The 20041-nt window shown below is 38.1% G+C and overlaps 1 protein-coding gene and 1 long non-coding RNA gene across 6 annotated transcripts in view; one reads left to right on the forward strand and one right to left on the reverse strand.

The window, feature by feature from the left end:
- The window catches only part of ATG5 (autophagy related 5), a 135727-nt gene extending 116152 nt beyond the window's left edge, over positions 1–19575 (reverse strand). The window contains exons 1-3 of one of the 4 annotated variants that reach the window (XM_003897966.4): positions 19286–19575; positions 9836–10001; positions 2138–2265 (exon numbers count right to left, since the gene is read on the reverse strand). In XM_003897966.4, coding sequence (XP_003898015.1) covers positions 2138–2265; positions 9836–9943 — 236 coding nt within the window. In that variant the 5' untranslated portion in view covers positions 9944–10001; positions 19286–19575. Of the gene's footprint in view, positions 1–2137; positions 2266–9835; positions 10002–19124; positions 19227–19285 lie in introns of those variants that run through there. The other 3 variants (XM_017958170.3, XM_009205764.2, XM_009205765.3) reach the window with 3 other exon arrangements.
- LOC116275340 lies at positions 826–8763 on the forward strand. Of its 2 annotated transcripts, none has more exons than XR_004184374.1 (3): positions 826–897; positions 3036–3160; positions 8685–8763. It is a non-coding gene; the product is annotated as an uncharacterized LOC116275340 (long non-coding RNA). The 2 variants fall into 2 exon arrangements; XR_004184375.1 differs by lacking the exon at positions 8685–8763 and adding an exon at positions 3497–3582.
- Positions 19576–20041: the final 466 nt, after the last annotated feature.

The raw sequence follows: 20041 nt of genomic DNA on the forward strand, positions 1-20041 counted from the left end.
AATCATTGTTCTGCAGTGACAAGGAGAAATGGGTCCAAACACTATTTACCCATAAACCTATAAAATATAAGCCATATAGAATACAAGAATAATCACCACAAGGGACAGAATAAAACAGCAACTGAAAGATGATGACTTAGCAATCACTTACTTTACAAGCTAAATTGAGGTTTCCCAAATTTTCCAGAGTTCCTCAACTGGGGGTGGTTCTGCCTCCATTCAGGGACATCTGGCAACATTTTGGATAATCAAAACTGGAGGAAGTGCTACTGGCACTTGTAGGAAGAGGCCAGAGCTGCTGTTAAATATCCTATAACGTACAGGGTAGCCCACCACAACAAAGAATTATCAAATTCAAAATGTCAATAGTGACCCTATTGAGAAATCCTGCTTTACAATAAAACTGAAAAGCCCCGCTAGTCACACAAAATCTCGAGATAATCTGTAATACATATAATGCAATACAATGTAAATAACTATAGATAGAAATGTCAAGTGCATATATACACCCCATTGCTACTCTCCCACACTCTTTCCCCCCCATCCTGTCATTCTACTCTTCTATTTAATAATCGTTACTCCATTTACACTTCCTTTAAGCCACCTTCCCCTTCCAAAACCTCCAATTCTCCTGAGAAATAAAAAATGGAAAACATTGCCGCCTTATCTATGCTGCGTGACATCTAGAACTACTCAAGAAGAGTCAGAGGAGACTGATACATGATCATGAAGCTCAGTATTGTTTTGACTTAAAGAAAGAATGCTGTAACAAGACAACTGTGTCATAACTTCCCAGAACCACCTCAAAGGATTAGAGACGGGACCCAAAATACAAGCTTGCATGTTTGTAAGCCATTATGAAAAATTTACTCATTCTTGGGATCTCATCAGCACAAGGTGAGTTCCAAAATTTCTCTCCTTGCTAATAAAGTCCTCTGATTCACATCAGCTGCATTTATTAAACACCTAACTAGCTTCCTTTCATTTGTCCTAAAGCTCTTTCAAAAACTCATTTTAATATTCCCCAATTCAGAGAGCAAGTCCATTTTTAACCAATTTGTATTTTTCATGTTTCATTTAAATCTGTCTTAGCCTGTATCTTTTCATTCAACTGTATCCAAATGGCAGCATTTCAACATTAGCATCCAGCATACCTTGAACTATTTTTTTTTTACATTCTTCGCTCTGTAATTTCCAGTTTCATTAAGTATTTTTGGAAGCACAATGAACAAAACTCCCAATAACAGAGGAAGTACAAAAAAACATCATTTGTACATAGATAAGCCCAGGTTTAGGATTTGATTTCAATACTTTTTTTTTCTTTTTTTGCAACAGAGTTTCACTCTTGTTGCCCAGGCTGGAGTGTAATGGCGCAATCTCAGCTCATCGCAACCTCCACCTCCCAGGTTCAAGCAATTCTCCTGCCTCAGTCTCCCGAATAGCCAGGATTACAGGCATGCGCCACCACACCCAGCTAATTTTGTATTTTTAGTAGAGATGGGGTTTTTCCATGTTGGTCAGGCTGGTCTCGGACTCCCGGCCTCAGGTAATCTGCCAGCCTCGGCCTTCCGAAGTGCTGGGATTAGTGTAGTATCTGTTCTTATCAGTTCAATACTCTTCTTAAAAATGTAAAACATCAAATTTATTTTTCACGTAAAAAGGAAATCAATATATTTTAAATACTCTAAACTAAGCCTAGTTAAGATGTGCTTCTGACATAGTGGTCAACTAAATATGGCAATCAGTGTGAACAATGCCACTTAAGGTAATCATGTATATAAAGATATTATAAATATTTTGGTGACAGAAATAAAACTGAATAGCGTCAAGAGATGACTTTTCCTAAGGAAGTTTTAAATATGTCTGAAAATAGCCCATAACCAAATATATTCTTATTGTACCATACAAAAATCTATTGCTAAAAATATATGAAGCTGTCCAGTCATCCATGCATCCAAACAGAAGGCAGAAATATTTTCAATAACGTATTCTAATAAGTCTAAACTTCATGTATTGTATGAGCTAGACTAATGACGTCTATCCTCGTAGAACTTTTTTACAATTGTTTCAGGGCACACTATACCTTTTTAAAGCTAGTATATACTTAATGCTTAATAATGCAGAAAAATTCACTCACCATTTCAGTGGTGTGCCTTCATATTCAAACCATATCTCACTAATGTCTTCTTGTCTCATAACCTTCTGAAAGTGCTTTTTCACTTTGTCAGTTACCAACGTCAAATAACTTACTCTTGGCAAAAGCAACTGAAATGAAAATTTGTAAAATCGTATTTATTTACTAGTTATTATTTTTAAAAAATACTAAGGTTTTTGAATTTTAAGGAAAAACAGCCGTGTTCTTTGCATTACTTTGAACATCCCACACAAAGTCAACTGCTTTTTATAGAAGATCAAAGCTTAAAGGTTAAGATGTTTTAATATTTCTTACGGGGCCATTACTTTAAGCACAGCTTACCACATAAATGCCCAGAATCATCAACACAAATCTATCTACAACTTTCTATAACACTAAATAAAAATGTAATTAGATGTCATACTATTTAAGATACTTATTGGTTCTATCAAATTTAACTTAAAAATTAAAATGATTCATCTGAGTCAATTAAACTGTTCTAAGAAGATAATCAACTCGAGTCTTAAAGTATACCTTGACTTATCAATCAAATCTTCTCAACCAGTCCATCATGTTTTGAAGGATGAGAGAGAATGCTGGGCTAGGTAAAGCCTTAACAAAAACAGTATGAAGAACCTGGTCAGTGTTTTTTTCCCCACAAAAGGTACCCAAAAATAAAACAGGAAGAGTGTTTTGGAAAATCAATTATGATTTATATAAAGAACCGACAATTAGATAAAAGAAGGAGGTTGGCAAAAATTTATGGTTTTCCTCCTTTGCAGGAGACACTCTAGTCATTTCTTGCTTTCCTAAGTGTCTGACTTCTTTTGCTGATAAAACTGCTTTGTTATTCTTTTGGCTGCTTTTATAACTGCATGATCTTTCATGCTCTTTATTCAAGGTGATATCTGTTGACCAATAAATCAAGTGGAACTACTAAGCTGGCAAATATATACAAAAAGAGATATTCTGGTTGAAGGAATTTCTATTTAATCATGGAAGTCCAAGATAACAGGTCCCATCTAGGTAGGAGAACATGACATTGATCCCAGGGGCTACAGAGCACAGGGGTATGGGAGGGAGACAGTTGGCATGCTCCAGCACGGAATACAAGGTACTAAATACTATGAAAAAACTGTTGAATAGTATTATGCATTCAATAGACTATGAGGTGTTCTTTTATAAAGAGATAACTGTGATTAGTGAAGAAAGAAAAAGGAATTCTTATTATTTAATGTAAGAAAAAGCAGTTTTTTCCCCCCAGAGGAAGTATTATCGCCCCTGTTTTACTTTTAAATAACTTGCCAATATCATGCTATTCTTAAATAAATGACAGAGAAAACATTCATTGTATTCTTTCAGAAATGACAAATACAGATGTGACATTAAAGTCTCTTAAAAAAAGCATAACAGCATGGCAAATTAGCTGTTTTCAAAAAATATGTAAGTATAATCTATTAGTCTAATAGGGTCTCTATTAGTAAATCCTGAACTTTAATTTAAAAGTGATTACTGGGCATTACATAGTAATCTATTCTGTAGAAAATAATATTAACTTACGGAGACAGTAGGAGGGAAGAAACACCACAGCTAATGGGTATGGATATATCAGCTCCCGATTTTGGAGAGTGTTGTACTACATGCCTTGGCTTCACTCAAAGTTGCTAAAGAACTCACAATGATTTTTATGAAATAAAATCTTCTTTACAATAAGGAAAAAAGAACATTAGATTATAACCTCCATTAAGACAGGAATTCTTGTCTGTTTTGTTCAATGCTACATTTCCACTGCCCAAAATAGTGCCCGCTTTAAAGGAGGCACACAATAAATATTTGCTGAATGAGTCAGAGATGCCAAAGGTTAAGTGAGGCAGAGTCAACAACTGTAATTTTAAAAGAATACTCATTTTTAAGGCAGAATCCACATTGAAATGTAGCTGCATTTTTCTGTTCTGTTTGGCCTGTGGGAGTAATCTTTAACTAATATATCCATATTAACACTAAGAAATCACTCTAAGATTTAAGAATGACTATTCTATAGTACATATAGATACAATTTACTTAGGAAATATTTAAACAAATAAAAATGAAAACAACATGAAACGACATCATCTTCCTGCCTTTTACCTGCAGACTATATATACTACTCATTGTTTTTCTTAGGTGTATTTCATTGGTTTGAGTTCTTTGTTTTCAATGTGGTAAAATATACCTAGTATAAAATTTACCATTTAAACCACTTTTAAGTGTACAGTTTAGTAATACTAAGTACATTCAATATCCATCTCCAAAACTTTTTCATCATCCTAAATGGAAACTCTACTTATTAAACAGTAACTCCCCATTCCCTGCTTCCCCGGCTCCCGGTAACCACCATTTTACTTTCTATCTCTATGAATTTGACTATTCTAGGTACCTTATTTAAGTGGAACCATATAATATTTGTCCTTTTGTGTCTGGTTTATTTCACTTAACAAATGTTTTCAATGTTCTCTTAGTTCTTTTACTTTGAATAAGATTAACTCCATTTGGAAATACTGTCAGCTACAATGGAAACTGTCATTCTCTTATTCCTCATTTAGCCCTAGTATAAAGTATTCCATGACTCTGATACAAGTGATTCATTTTTATCTACACAGCTGAAAAGAATATATATTTTATGCAATTATATGGAATACTTATGTTTCCAAAAAAGTTGCCCATAATTTTATTTCTTTATGCCAAGTCCTATTCTGTCCAACAATTTTCAATTTTAAAATTAGAGACCTTTCTAGGACAAAAATAGAAGTAAAACATACTAGAATTCTGTTTCACTCCAATGTGTAAAGCATCATACTAGGCAATGAGGATATAGCATTGAGAGAGACAGAGGAGTCCCTCCCCTTATACAGCAGACAGGTTAGACAGCAAAAAAGATACAAAATACAAAATTACAAATGTGATTAATGCAAGGAGGAAGTAAAGAATGTTATAAGAGCAAGTAGCAAAGGAATTTAACCTGATCTAGAGTTTCAGGGGATACCCTGACACGAAGTATATCTTAAGGCAAAGAGTCAAAAGACAAATAGGAGTGAAATGAACAGGGGTGGTGTGGAAGTCTGGGTGTGTGTAGGTGTGGGAGATACCTCTGCCTTTTCCAAACAGGGGACACTGCAAGACAAAAGTCATAGAATGAATACAGAGAAACAAAGATGGGCACATTTGAGTGAAGTCTAAGAAGCTGAATATGATAGGAAGGTAGAGAGTTAAGCCAGAATAGTGCTGAGGAAGCCAGGGGCCAGATTATAGAGAACCTTGTAAACTAAATTAAAGATCCTAAAAATGAAGAAAAGCCACAAAGGTTTTAAGCAAGCAAATGACAAGATCAGATATGTGTTTCGAAAAGATCACTCCAATTGCAGACTAGAAAACGGAAAGAAGGGAAAACTAAAAGCAGGAAACTGGTTACTACCATGCAATTTGATCTTTTTTTTTTGAGATGGAGTTTCACTCTTCTCACCCAGGCTATAGTACAAAGGCAAGATCTCGGCTCACTGCAACATCCACCTCCCAGGTTCAAGTGATTCTCCTGCCTCAGTCTCCCGAATAGCTGGGATTACAGGTACCCACCACCACACCTGGCTAATTTTTTGTATTTTTAGTAGAGACGGTGTTTCACCATGTTGGCCAGGCTGGTCTCAAACTCCTGACCTCAGGTGATCCACCCATCTTGGACTCCCAAAGTGCTGGGATTACAGGCGTGAGCCACTGCACCTGGCCTGATCAGTTTTTAAACAGTAGTCTGGTCTAGGCTGTAGCAGTGCGGGATGAAAGGGATCAGATAAGTCTGAGAGACACTGAGGTCTAAAATCAGCTGGAGTAAGGTACCAACTAAATATCTGGGATAAGAGAGAAGGAAGCACCAAACGATGAGTCTCAGATTTCAAGTAAGAGTAATTCTTCTTGCTGAAATAGGAAGGGAATAAAATAATGCAAATGACCATATTTTCTTGGGGGGAAAGCTGATGAGTCCAGTTTCAAACATACATAGTTTGAGTTCCTGTAAGACATCTAAGTGAGGATCTCCAGCAGACAAATATATAGGTTTGGAGCTCAGGAGAAAAATATTGGGAACTGTCAAGATATAAATGCTTGACAAAGACATAAAAATGGACAAGAACTCCAGGGGGTAAAAAGTGAAGTGAAAAAAAAAAAAGAAAGCAGAGCCCTAAGAAATACCAATATTAAGGAATAAACAAAGGAGAAAGATGTGGCAAAAAAGGCCACACACATACACACACACATAAAAACCATAGAGGCAAAAGCAAAACCAAGGATACTGAGCACTGCAGGGCTAAACAGGACAGTGCCACAAGATGGGAGAAACAACCAACAACATCAAACACTGCTGAGATAACGCAAATGAAAATTACAAAACAGACTCTGAGCTTGGCTAAAAAGATACCATTAGTGACTTTGGCAAGAACAGTTTTCTTGGAATAGTATGAAAATGTGATTACAGAAAACTCACTGGTAGGAGGTGGAAGGCAGACGATGACTATAAACAATCTTGTTAAGAAGTCTAGCCATGGAGGAAAAGCCAAAGTTAAGAGATGGGGTCAACAGAGGCTGTTGTTTCAGGATAGGAAGGATTTATGACAACATTAAAAACAGTGAAGGAGCCAGCAGATAAGAAGTTGAAAGTAAAATCAATAGAGAAGGCAGAGGTGGAGATGGGAGAAGATCAGATACCACTAGCCTCCTGAGAAGGCAGAAGATAGATGGAGGGCTGGGCCTTGCCTAGAAGGAAGAATACTTCTTCCATTATAACAGGAGGGAAAGAGAAGTAAATGTGTGTGACTGCAGATAGGTTTTGCAGATTTGGTGGCAGAAAGTTAAGGGAGGTCCTATCACACCTATTACATCATTTCTATTTTCTTCATGAAAGAGGGAGTGAGGTCACCTGTTAAGAGTGAAGGAAGAGGTCAGGGCTCAGAGACATAGTCATAGTGGAAAAGGGTAGACACCTGACTAAGGATACATAAAAGGATCACTGCCTAATGTTAAGGGTCCATGGCATTGATGACCATGGGTCTAACCATGATTTCTTCCAGACACAAGTCACAAAATAGCAATGCAAATGAGTATATGTGTTTTTATACTGGATAATCTAAATAAAAAGCAACAGTTTAAATGAACATAACCGGAAGAATACAAACTGAAAAGTTATCCAGTTTCTACAAATTTCCTTCCCAATATTCTCTGAAAAATAAAACATACTACACTCAGTGATAGTATGTACAGGATATAGGCGGAAAAATTATGCACAGAGGCAACAAATCAAAATGCAGAAAAGACAGGAATATATGTAATATTAGTATTAAAAATATGTTCAAGCTTAATTGACAGCCAGGGACATATCTGAACTACAGCTATATTGGCACTAAAATCCTCATCTGTAATTCTAAGACTAGTCATTGCTAATGTTTTGTTTATTGTCTTCCTTGTATGTATTAACTTACACTTATGCACGTACGTATTTAAACAGCCAAATTTGGATTATGCCATATGGTTTTAAATTCTAGTTTTTTGTTTTATATTTATTATAAGCCTGTCACCCAACAGTCTTCAAAAACACAAATCATGACTGCATAAGAGGTTTCTCTAGGTGAAGAATTAGGAAGAATTCAAGAAAAAAGCAATTACCTACAAGACAAGACAATCCTTTCTCCTACAGTTACCCTCAACACTCTTGCCATTTTCAATTTGATTAGAAACACTAGAAAACAACTTACAATCTAGTGCTCACAATGGTCTTTTCACATTTAAACAGGTCTATAAAGAAAAAATACTGTATTCTTTACGTGAAATTTATTTAACTTTAGGAAGTATGTCAAACACTAGAGTTTGATTTAAAAGTAAACAGGCCTGGTGGAGTAGCTTATGCCTGTAACCCAGCATTTTGGGAGGCCAAGGTGGGCAGATCACTTAAGGTCACGAGTTTGAGACCAGCCTGGCCAACATGGCAAAATCCTGTCTCTACTACAAATACAAAAATTAACCGGACGTGATGGCGCACGCCTGTAATCCCAGCTACTTGGGAAGCTGAGGCACGAGAATCATTTGAACCCAGGAGTGGGAGGTTGCAGTAAGTCAAGATGGCGCTACTGCCCCCTCCAGCCCGGGCAACAGGGCGAGACTCTGTCTCAAAAAAAATAAATAAAAATAAACAGACTTAAATTATTTTTCAGTTGTTGTCAATTTGGCCAAATACACTCTTTGGTTTAGATACTATTACAAAGCCAATGAAAGTTAAAGTTGTAATTAAAACACCAAAAACTCGTTTGGGAAAAAAAAATGGTATCCTAACCTATGTTACAGAACAAGAACAGAAAAAATATCTCTAACAAATGAAATTCTTCTAAAAATAAAACTATGACCATACTTGGTTTTTAACTGTGGTGTTTTTCTAGACAGAAAACGGTTGATATTTCCAAAGATTATTCACATGTATATAAGCTTGAGTACCAGTAACAAGATTCCCGAACTTCTCTAAAACTATCATTTCTAGTAAGAAAACCCAAAAAGATGACTTCAAACAAAATCCCAACAGGAGCCTGGGGAAACATTCATGCACTAAGCAGTACCACTTGAAGAGCCAGTGCCAGATGCTGAGGATGCACAGAGGAAAACAAAAACAAAAACAAAACAACAGTCCTATACCCAAAAAGTGAGCAAATGGGCTCCTTAGTAAGTAGCTTCCTCCAGTAATCTGACTTCCCGTAGCGAAGGCAGGCTAAGGAACGGCGCTGCCTCTCAGAGAGATGAGTGGGAAAGCAAGGGGCAGACTTTACTAAAGTGAAACAGAAGAAGCATTTCCTCATCACAAATACAATTCTACTTTTCCACATCATCTCCAGGTAAACACTAGAATGCATACCTGAGACACAAAAAGAAAAAACAGTAACAACAATTGAGAATATCTTTGCCTATTACGGGCTATTCAGTAAACCAGGCAGGATGTCATCTCTGACAGAGGCATAAACTGGGATTATACATGCACTTAGAAAAGGGAAACAAAGCACACCAAAATCAGAAGACATTTGAAACGTGTTTGTAAAATACGTAATCCATTAACTCACACCTGCAAGTCAAGGTGCAGCAATTTATAATATATATTACATATATATTACATATTATCTCACATATAACATACAATAGCTCAGTGAACATATCGTGTGTATGTGTGCATGTTTATATGTTCATTAAGCTATTAAAACACTTTGTTAAACAGTTGCTTGGAATCTCTTAACTACAAAAGAATACAATCTGAACCTAGTATTTTCAAAATCTCTTCCTATTAAAAAAGCACATATCTTATTATTGCATTATCATACATTTATTATATATGAATATATGCATAAGAAAAAGAAAGTCAAGAAGGCACCATAGATGATTGATTCCATTAACATACCCACATACATGTAAGGAAAACAAAGCATCATGACAACATGTTGACAGTGGTTTTGTCCTCTGAGTGGTAGCATTAGAGGTGAATATTTCCTTCTTTATGCTTATCTATGTTAATTTTTTTTCCAAAATAAGCATGAATTAGCTATATATAAAATGTTACATAATAATGGCCTCCAAGTTCTTAGAGCTTTTTTTTTTACAAAAATGGACAAGGTTAAATATCCCATTTGCCACAATCAATGTACTTACATAGTATGGTTCTGCTTCCCTTTCAGTTATCTCATCCTGATATAGCGTGAAGCAAGTTGGAATTCGTCCAAACCACACATCTCGAAGCACATCTTTGTCATCTGTCATTCTTCCAGTAGTTAAAGCAGTACATACAGGCTAAATTCTTTTTTCAACCAAAGCCAAACTGAAAATAAAATAAAGAGCATTAGTCAGATCCTTGCAAGGATGAAAGAACCTGCTAGAAAACAAAAGATTATTTTAAAAAATCAATGCCATAAAGATTATCCACTTCAAAAAAAAAAAAAAGTGATCGCCAATCTTTAGTATAAATCCAAAAAAAACGTACAACAAATTCTAAATGTAAAATTATTATTTAAAGGAATCAGAAAAGTAACTAATTCAAAATTACATATACCAGTAATATTCATTGTACATTTGAGTAATGAACCACAGTCAAAAATGAAACTATATTTGCCTCAGTCTTTCAAGCCCAGAAGAGTCTACTGCTTATCTAAAGAGAAGCTTCACCTATACCCTATGAATCCTGACAGTCCAACTCCAAAGGATCGTTCTCGCAGTTACCCCTGCAGATAGTTCTTCCTCTCTTCCTGCAAAACTACTCTCTCATCTTAGAAAATGTCTCTTTCACATTGGGGAAAAAATCTTTCTATAAACCCATTCCCCATTCTAAATTTCATCCTCTCCACAATGTAATTTCATCCTCTCCACAATGTAATCCCACCAATACTTCCATTTTAATTACCGTACTTCTTTTTGTAAACCTTCTACCAAAAGTGGCCCCCTAAACACCTTTCTCTGTATCCTACTATTCCCCTACCTAATATGCTCCTCTCTCACCTATTCAAATCCCTACTCTGCAAACCAAGCTCCCAGTCCTCTGTCCCCAATGAAACAGTAAATGCTTCTGCTTGGATCTCTCAGAATATTCTCTATACCACAAATATAGCACTAGGTCTGCAGAACAGTATTCTAGGTATGGCATAAGGACATGGCTTTTGACCTCCATAATATCCAAGTGCCTTCCAATGCTAATATTCTACAATTGAATAACACAATACACGACAGGAGTAAATGCTGAAATAAATACTGTTGATAATATACACTTAGAATAACTCAACAGGTGGCACCTGGATACTAAGGTTCAATATACTTATCCAAATAATATTTCTCATCTTTGATAGGCAGCTAATTCATAATCTATCATAATGTATCTTATGAAAACATTCAAAATAATCTTACGAGTTTAGCCAAATATGAATTATTAACACTGAATTATTCAAGGAGTTTGTTTCCCTTTTTTTCACTTCCACTGACCAATGCCGAGTACACTAAGATGGTCATAAATTAATTAGTCAAAGAAAGAAAAAGTTGGAGGTCAACTGGACACAATGTCATCTACAGGTAAGTAAACTGCAAGAGGTGGAAAAAGTATGTCCAACATAAAAGTACTAGGCAACAAGAATTCTGGTTCTTAAACTGAGTCCAGTCCAGTTAGTGTTTTAACTTTTATTAAAACATATCCATAAAAACAACTATTTTAAGCAAACGATATACATACATGCACGTAAACTTCATATCATTCCACACTGCTAGGCTACAAATTCAAACAACTATTGAGTTTCTGCATTTGGCAAAAAATTTCCAAGTTTACAAATGACACAAAATTAACTCACTGAAAACAGGAAAGACCATACTACTTCCTGATTACATTAATAGCTTGCTCTTTTTAAAGGAAATTTACTAGTGGCAAAAAATAATGAAATCTAGGTTATCACAAATAAGTAAAACTAAAACTGAATCTGATATAAAGGTGGTATGCAGTTGTTTCTGCAGCCATGATACATCAAGTTAGTCAGCAGCTGCAACTGAGATTCACCTTTTGATGATGAAGAGAAAAATAATTTGAGACAAAGAGTTCCTTTAATAAAAATCTTTAATAAAAGTTAATTACAAGCTTAAAGCTGAAGTCACTGTAGTGTCACTATTGATATTATTTTTCTTCTCAGAAGAAGCAGATAGAAAATATAATCCAAGACAATTGCTCTTCCCTCCTCTCCAAGCACTGTTCTCTCAAGGAGGAATAATAATCTGATTGGTCAGATTCCAGGACACCACTTGAGCCATGTTTATTAATAGGCAGGGATCAACATAAACCAAAATATCATGCATGTGAGTGTGGCTCCCTTCTCTCCCCTCTAGGCTGCCAGACAAGAACCCGGACCACCCTGCTCTTTCTTTCCATGACATTCTCTTCTGTTTCTCCCTTCCACATTTCACGAACAGTAAAATGAATGACTAATGCTCTCTGTTTCTAAGTCCCTTCCCAAAAAAGATACAAATATAGACTTAGGGGAAGGCAGAACACCTCAAGACTCCAACTACAGGCTTGAGTTTTAAAGTCTTATGTTCCAGCAAAGTTTACCAAAGTTCTACAGTAGGATTTTAAGTACAAAGTACGAGTGAAAGATAAATTGGTACTTTATTTCCCATATACTATTGTTGCTTACATGTATATTTTTTGCAAGACCTAAAGGGAAGAACTAACTCAGCCAAGGCAGCTAAAGGTATAATGCAGTAGAGCCGATACAAATTTTGCAAAACAAACAAACTCTGCAAAACAGATTTATGAAAACTGCAAACGAGGCTGCTTACTGCCTCAAAATACACAGACCCAAATTTATAGGATCTTAAAATGTTAATCTTTCAATATTAATATTTACCTATAATAAATTATATAAGAAAGCATGTCTCCAGTGAATACACTTAACTTTAAAAATACGTAAGAAAAGGTAGGGATACATGAATAAAACTAAAGGATGTAAGTTTTCAATAATCCTCTTTTAAAGAGGCAATAAAACAAAATTTACTCTTGAGAGGCACTATAGAGTAGGAGTCAGAAATGTAAAATGTGGAGCCAGACTGTCTGGACCCAAAACCAGCTCCACCACTTACAGTGTGACCTCAAGTAAGTCATTTAACTTCTCTATTTCTGTTTTCTCATCTGTAAAATGGGAAAACAGCACCTACCACATTAGATACAAGAATTAAATGAATTAATACATGTAAAGCACTTGAATAACATTCATCATATAATATGTACTATAAAGGTTATCTACCATTATAATTTACAGAACAAGAACATGTCTCAAAAAATGTTTAAAAGTCAACATTTAAAGACTTCAAAACCTAATAATAATCAAAAGCATTATATAAGTAGGAATTATAGGTATAAAAAAGCTAAAAATTTTGCAGTAATCACTGCTAATAATATGCAATTTAGAGTCAAATATTTAATCACTTGATATGCCTAGCTGTGTGGCAGGTGCTAGAAGAACAACAACAATGGACTTTTAAAAACCTCAGTCATGGCCGGGCGCGGTGGCTCAAGCCTGTAATCCCAGCACTTTGAGAGGCCGAGACGGGCGGATCACGAGGTCAGGAGATTGAGACCATCCTGGCTAACACGGTGAAACCCCATCTCTACTAAAAATACAAAAAACTAGCCGGGCGAGGTGGCGGGCGCCTGTAGTCCCAGCTACTCCGGAGGCTGAGGCAGGAGAATGGCGCAAACCCGGGAGGCGGAGCTTGCAGTGAGCTGAGATCCCGCCACTGCACTCCAGCCCGGGCTACAGAGCAAGACTCCGTCTCAAAAAAAAAAAAAAAACCTCAGTCATTAACAAAGTATAATCTCCAAATCTACTAAACATACCATGCACTTTCTGTCCTTTCTGTGCCTTTGCCCATGCTCGTGGTACCCTTACCCTAAAGCAGCCTTCTTCACCTTGTCTTCCAACTTAGACATCCCTTAGGACCCAGCTCAAAATAACCTTTCTTCTACACATGATTCAGGCAGAACTCGCCTTGTTTTCTCTCGGCACCTCTACTTTTCCTCTACCCTTGTAAGTTTCTATCAATAGTATTTATTTGTACGTCTCCTCCAGTAGACTGTAATAGATTCCCTTAGGGAGAAGGATCATATCTCATTCATCTTTTCACCTCTGACACTTGGAATGGTATCTGGAATTCAGTAGATGCTCAAAAAATGCTTACTGAATTTGAATGTGTTGGAAAGACAGTGTATGATATAAAATTACAGAACCAAACAGAATCCCGAAAAATGAGGTAAGCAGGTGAGATTAGATAATAAAAATTAGATAACAGTAGATTATATACTACTTTAAATATCAAGTAACTCCAGAAATACTATACATTTTATATTACCTCACACTTGACACACACAAGCCTATATACTCCCATTTTACAAATGATAAATTTGAGAAGAGGATGTCAGATGATTTTTCTAAAATCTTGTGGCTAATGAATGGCAGAGCCAAAATCAGAAGCCACATCCTAACTCAGGTTTCTAATCTCATATTCTTTCTATCATACTATATGGACTGCCATCATCCCTCTCAACTCCAAAACATCCATATGTCCATGGTATAATTAAATGTTACTTTGTGAGAGCTTTCATGGGGCACAGGAAAGAGGGGAGTTGGAGATATTAATACATCCTATAGTGTTCAAAGAATTTTAAAAGATGTGGAACTTGAAGAATGGGTAGAATATGGACAGGCAAAAAGATGACAAATATTCTAACAGGCCAAAATAGCACCAATAAAGGCATGAAGTGGGCAGGCGCAATTTTTGTGCCAACTTTTAAGGAAATTTTGGGTTGAGAGTAGTATTAATAGATAATGAAAGAGCTGATACCAAAACATGTTTTAACATCACGGCCGGGCGCGGTGGCTCAAGCCTGTAATCCCAGCACTTTGGGAGGCCGAGACGGGTGGATCACGAGGTCAGGAGATCGAGACCATCCTGGCTAACACGGTGAAACCCCGTCTCTACTAAAAAATACAAAAAACTAGCCGGGCGTGGTGGCGGGTGCCTGTAGTCCCAGCTACTTGGGAGGCTGAGGCAGGAGAATGGCGTGAACCCGGGAGGCGGAGCTTGCAGTGAGCTGAGATCCAGCCATTGCACTCCAGCCTGGGCGGCAGAGCAAGACTCCGTCTCAAAAAAAAAAAAAAAAAAAAAAATCACATGTGACCTTTAGGCAAGTCACTTTACTTCACTAAGCTTCAATTTCCTTACTTGTGAAATGGAATTAATATTACCCAAGTCACAAGGTTGTTCTGGAAAAAAAAAAAAAAATCCATAAAGTGTTTGATACAATAATGGACACACGGTAAGTGCTAGGAAATGCAAGCAATTATTATTCCTCTAATATCAAATCTGTAAATGTAAGTAAAATGAGACTAGACCATGAAACACACCAAACAGAAGACTAGGGGTGGATCTCAATTTCATCCACCAGTCCTATAGTGCCTACAGGTTTTAGAATGGTAAAATAAAAACAATTATGTGGTAGCAGTGCACAAAAGGAGAGCCTTGAGTCAGAGAGGCTAGCCAGGAAGTAATTTCAGCAACTAAGGGAAAAAGTAATGAGTGCCTGACCTATAGAGGTAGTCGTGGACTGGTGAAAAACAGATGAGTCTTTCCAAGGAAGAAAGAGAAGTTGGTGAAAAATGAGGGATAAAGAACAAGGGAAAGGAAGTTTAGATGCTGACAGCATGCAAAATACAGTAAGATAGTTAAGGGGCTTTGAAATCAGACTGACATGGGTTTAAACCCTGATTTCCACCTATTAGTTACGTGTCTTGGACAACAAACCCATCCTCTTTGACTCTCATATTTGTGAAATGAAGATAATTATAATTTTCACAGGGCTGTTAGGTGTTTAGTACATTTGGTAACCACTCAATAAACAATGTATGTTTTTAGTACAGTTTCCTCATATTTCCATGGCCCCTCTGCTTGAACAGTTTTTCCCTCCTCTTTTGGCCAACTCTTTTATCCTCTCTGGGTCAACTCTTAATCCTCTTAAGCTTAATATCAGCTCCTTGGGAAGCTTTCCCCTAAGCAGCCTCCAGTCTAATTACTTCTTTAATAGCATGCAATATCATGCAATGCAATTATCTGTTTATCTTATCTGTCTCCTGCCCCTCCCCACATTGAAATTTTCTTTGACAGCAAAATTTAGTCATATGTACCTTCTAATCACCAATATTAGTATAGTTAGCAGATAGTAGGCTTTGACATTTTTGTTAAATAATGGGGAAAAAACATATAAATATATGAATCTAGCTACCTAAGAAATTTTATCCCTGAACTCCTTTGCAAATCAGTACAGTCACGCTTTAAATTCAGCATATTCTGTTATTTTAGAAAGATTTTCTCTCTCCTACATACACTATACCATTATCACCATCCATCCAATTTCAAGGAAATATCTTGGAAATAAAGAAATTCCAACCCATGATGCAATCTACTAGAAGTAAGTTTCTTGAGGGCAGGGGCTATCCTTGACTGTTCTATTTTCTGCATCTAGTTCAGAGCCTGGGACAGAGTAGGTGCCCACCAACAACATCTGTTAACCAATCAGTCATTTAGAAAATGGCACAGTGTGATAACAATATAATGCACAACTAATAGTCTCTTTCACACTACGTACCAAGAAAGACTAACCTACTACCCGAAGTAATTTTCGTTGACAAAACTCCCAACTCCTTAGAAATATCAAATACTTACTAGACTAAGTGCGTAAACATCAAAAAATAATAATATATGCTGGCTGGTCTTCCTTTAAATTCATAAACACTAACCTCAAAAGCGGGCCCTTGGTACTGCCTAGTGTTCCTACTTCTCCCTAGTCCATTTATTCTCTCCCTTTCCTACATCACTATTCCATACCTTCTCCTCTCTCAAACGTTCACTTCTTCCTCCTCCTCTCTCTCTCTCAGCTAATGACCTTGCTTTCTATTTCCTTCTATCTGCTTACTGTGAATCAGTGATTCTCAAGAGGAATTTTACTCAACAGTCCCACCCTGGGAGGGAGGAAATTTTGTAAATCTCTCCAAACTCTAAATGCTGAAATGCCCCAGGACTCAGTACTTGAACCACTCCCTTGGAGATCTCTCACATGCTTTTAAATACCACTTATACATTTACACTCTCACAGCTTTATCTTCTGTCCAGACTTCTCTTTTGAACTGCCTGGCTTCACATATACCACTATATATGACATTTCCATTTAGAAATGTAACATATGCAAAACGGAAAACCATTTCAGATCTTCCTTCCTCTTCTCTCCTATCACTATCACTGTGTGGTCTTTTCTGTTTTGCTAAGTGGAAAAGTCCTTCTTTCTTTCTTTTAAGAGACAGGGTCTCGCTGTCACCTAGGATGGACTACAGTGAAGGATCATGGGCCACTGTAACCTTGAGCTCAAGGTAGTCAAGTGATCCTTCCCTCCCATCTCAGCTTCCCAAGTAGCTAGGACTACAGGCTCATGCCACTATGCCCAGCTAATTTTTTTTTTTTTTGGTAGAGACAGGGTCTCGTTATGTTGACCAGGCTGGGGATTCTCTCAAAGATGGTATTACAAGCATGAGCCACCATGCCCGACCAAGTGCTATTCTTCAGCTGCTCAGTCTGTAACCCTTGGAGTCCTCCTTGACCCTTCTTCTACCTGACTGCTCTCCAAGTGAATCTGGTCATTTCGCACTACCTCCACTATTACTACCCTGATTCATCACCTTGACCTTTAACCTGGATAAATGCAGTCAATGGCCTACTAACAACTCTTATTTCTGCACCTGCTGCATACAGTCAACACAGCAATCAGACCTTTTAAAACACAAGTTAGATCAACTTACTCCTCACTCAAAACCCATCTCATTCAAAGTACAAATTAAAGTTCTTATAAATTCCTACATGGTCCTAAAAGACTTGGCCCCATTTCTACCTAAGTATCCACTACTTCTTTCCCTCTTGTTCATTATTTTCCAGTCAAACTAGCTAGTATGCACCTGCCTCAGGGCTTCAGTGGTAGCTCTTTCCAAGTGGCACCCTTCTTTATCATCTATAGGCCTCCACGTTAATATCATCTTTTCTATGGCCACCACTTCCATCTCCTGGCTTTCCCTATACCCCTGCACTGCTTTGGTTTTTTTTCTCTAGCACTTTCGGCCACTTGACATATACAGTTGGCCCTCCCTACCCATGGGTTCTTCGTCCTTGTATTCAACCAATCATGGATGGAAAAATATTCAGGGAAGAAAAAAAGTCAGTACTGAACATGTATAGACTCTTCCTTGTCATTATTCCCTAAACAATACACCATACCAACTATTTATATAGCATTTCAGTTGTATTGGGTATTATAAATAATGCACAGTCGCACTAAAGATAGGAGGATGTGCATAGGTTATCTGCAAACACTACACCATTTTATATCAGGGACTTGAGCATTTGAGGACTTTGGTATCCAACGGAGGTCCTGGAACCAATCTCCCAGAGATGCCGAGGGATAGGAAAGACTGTACCTTAATTTTTGTATCAATGTCTTCTCACCCCATCCCCAAAGTGGAACTTCATGATGGCAGGGATTTTTATTCTTTTGTTCACTATTTTGTTTACTGTTTTGTCCAGTGCCTAACACATAGGAGGTACTCAGTTTGGGGGAAATTAATGAAATAAACACACACTTGAGGTGTGTGCACTATTTTAAAAACCCATATCCATACAGTTCCATTCCGTCCACTTTTCCCCAATTTTAAGTAGCATATCTTTGAAGATCAAAGCACAGGCTTAAATCTGGTGTAAAATACCTTTCAACTACTACCCTCAGCCCAACATCCTTATTTTCAAATTCAAAATTCAACCAGAAACTCCCTCTATGGAAATCACAATAGTTCAGTTCAGAGCCAAGTATCCAGTTTCAAGGTCTCAGAAATCTAACAAGCCAATTCTGGAAGGCTTTGGAAGTTCAGCTACTGCCTGATGGGTCTCCCGGTTCTGACTGCTCAAGACATGCTGTGCCTACTCACCCCTCAGAAAAATCTAGAACCAACAGTTTCCTAGGTTCCTCAAGTTCAGGATAATTGTAAAATAATCCAAAGTACAAATGAAATATGTAAAAGTGTCTTGCCAACAGAAAATGTCTTTGGTAGCACTAAATATAATTATTGAGACAAGGAATATCGTAAATAGATAAATTGTTTGGAGGACATACCCACCGAGTTTGGACAGACTCACACTGCACTGTGCAATAAAGGTTTAAATAACTGTGTTCCAGGAAAAATGCAGTTCCTGAACTGAACTCTAGAGCCTGTGACTAGACTCTCGCTTTCCTACCTTAGTAAGCAACAGACATGTACCCCAAGAGGGACCCCACAGGCCACACCCGCCAACCGGCCCCGGGGCTCCCGGGGCGGCGTCTCACCAACTCCACCTCTGCCCGGAGGAACCACCTTCACCCTCCATCGCCGCCGGGCGGGCGCTCCTCCAGACAGCTTCACCCCTCCTTCCTACCACACCTACCTGGCCCCTCCCCAGCCCTCCTCCTCTAGGAATTTCATCACACAAGGGGACACACACACGTACCCTACCCGAAGCGACGGCTCCTCCTTCCGGCTCCCCGCACTGGTGGTGACGCCTGGATTCCGGGCTCTGGCGGGGCGGCGGGGCAGGCTGCCCACCTAACACACTGTCCTGCGGGGACGCGGCAGCAGGACTCCAGGAAGCCCGCGCAGCCGCAAAAAGCACCGGCGCGGAGGTCGGAGCCAAACCCTGCTGCACTTCCGCCCTCTGGTATCCAGCGAATAAAACCGGCAGCGCCGCGGAGCCCTGGAAGCGCCCCACAAGTCCAGTCACCCTCGGCGCCTGGAGATGACGTCACGAGACCCCACGTGGCCCGAACTCCGCCCTCCGTGTTCTGCCCAACCCCGCGAGGCGGCCCGAGTCGCTCCTGAGCATGCGCCAAAGGAGCAGGACGCTTGAACTCGGGGCCAAACCCTTCCAAGTTCATAGCTTCTACCCTGTTGTGAGAGTCTCGCGTCAAAGCGTAGTTATTGGGCCTTGGGGAGGTTAATGTAACAGTTCCACAAGAACAGTTTTTAAAATACTGAAACACTGCCTCCCTAGAGCTTGATCGCAACATGCCTTTCTTCCTGGCATCACACAACAGTATTAATAAAACATTAGTTTACAAAGCACTTTCCCATCCACATTTTCTCATTTGATCTTATTCTCTACTTTGTTGGAACCACCGAGGGCATTCATTAATAGCCTAATTTAACAGAAGACTATATGAGTACTGAACCCTCCCACCCATCCAAGAGTACGTATCTTTATCCCACT

Source organism: Papio anubis, chromosome 6, assembly GCF_008728515.1.
Source record: "Papio anubis isolate 15944 chromosome 6, Panubis1.0, whole genome shotgun sequence".
NCBI classification, from domain to species: domain Eukaryota; kingdom Metazoa; phylum Chordata; class Mammalia; order Primates; family Cercopithecidae; genus Papio; species Papio anubis.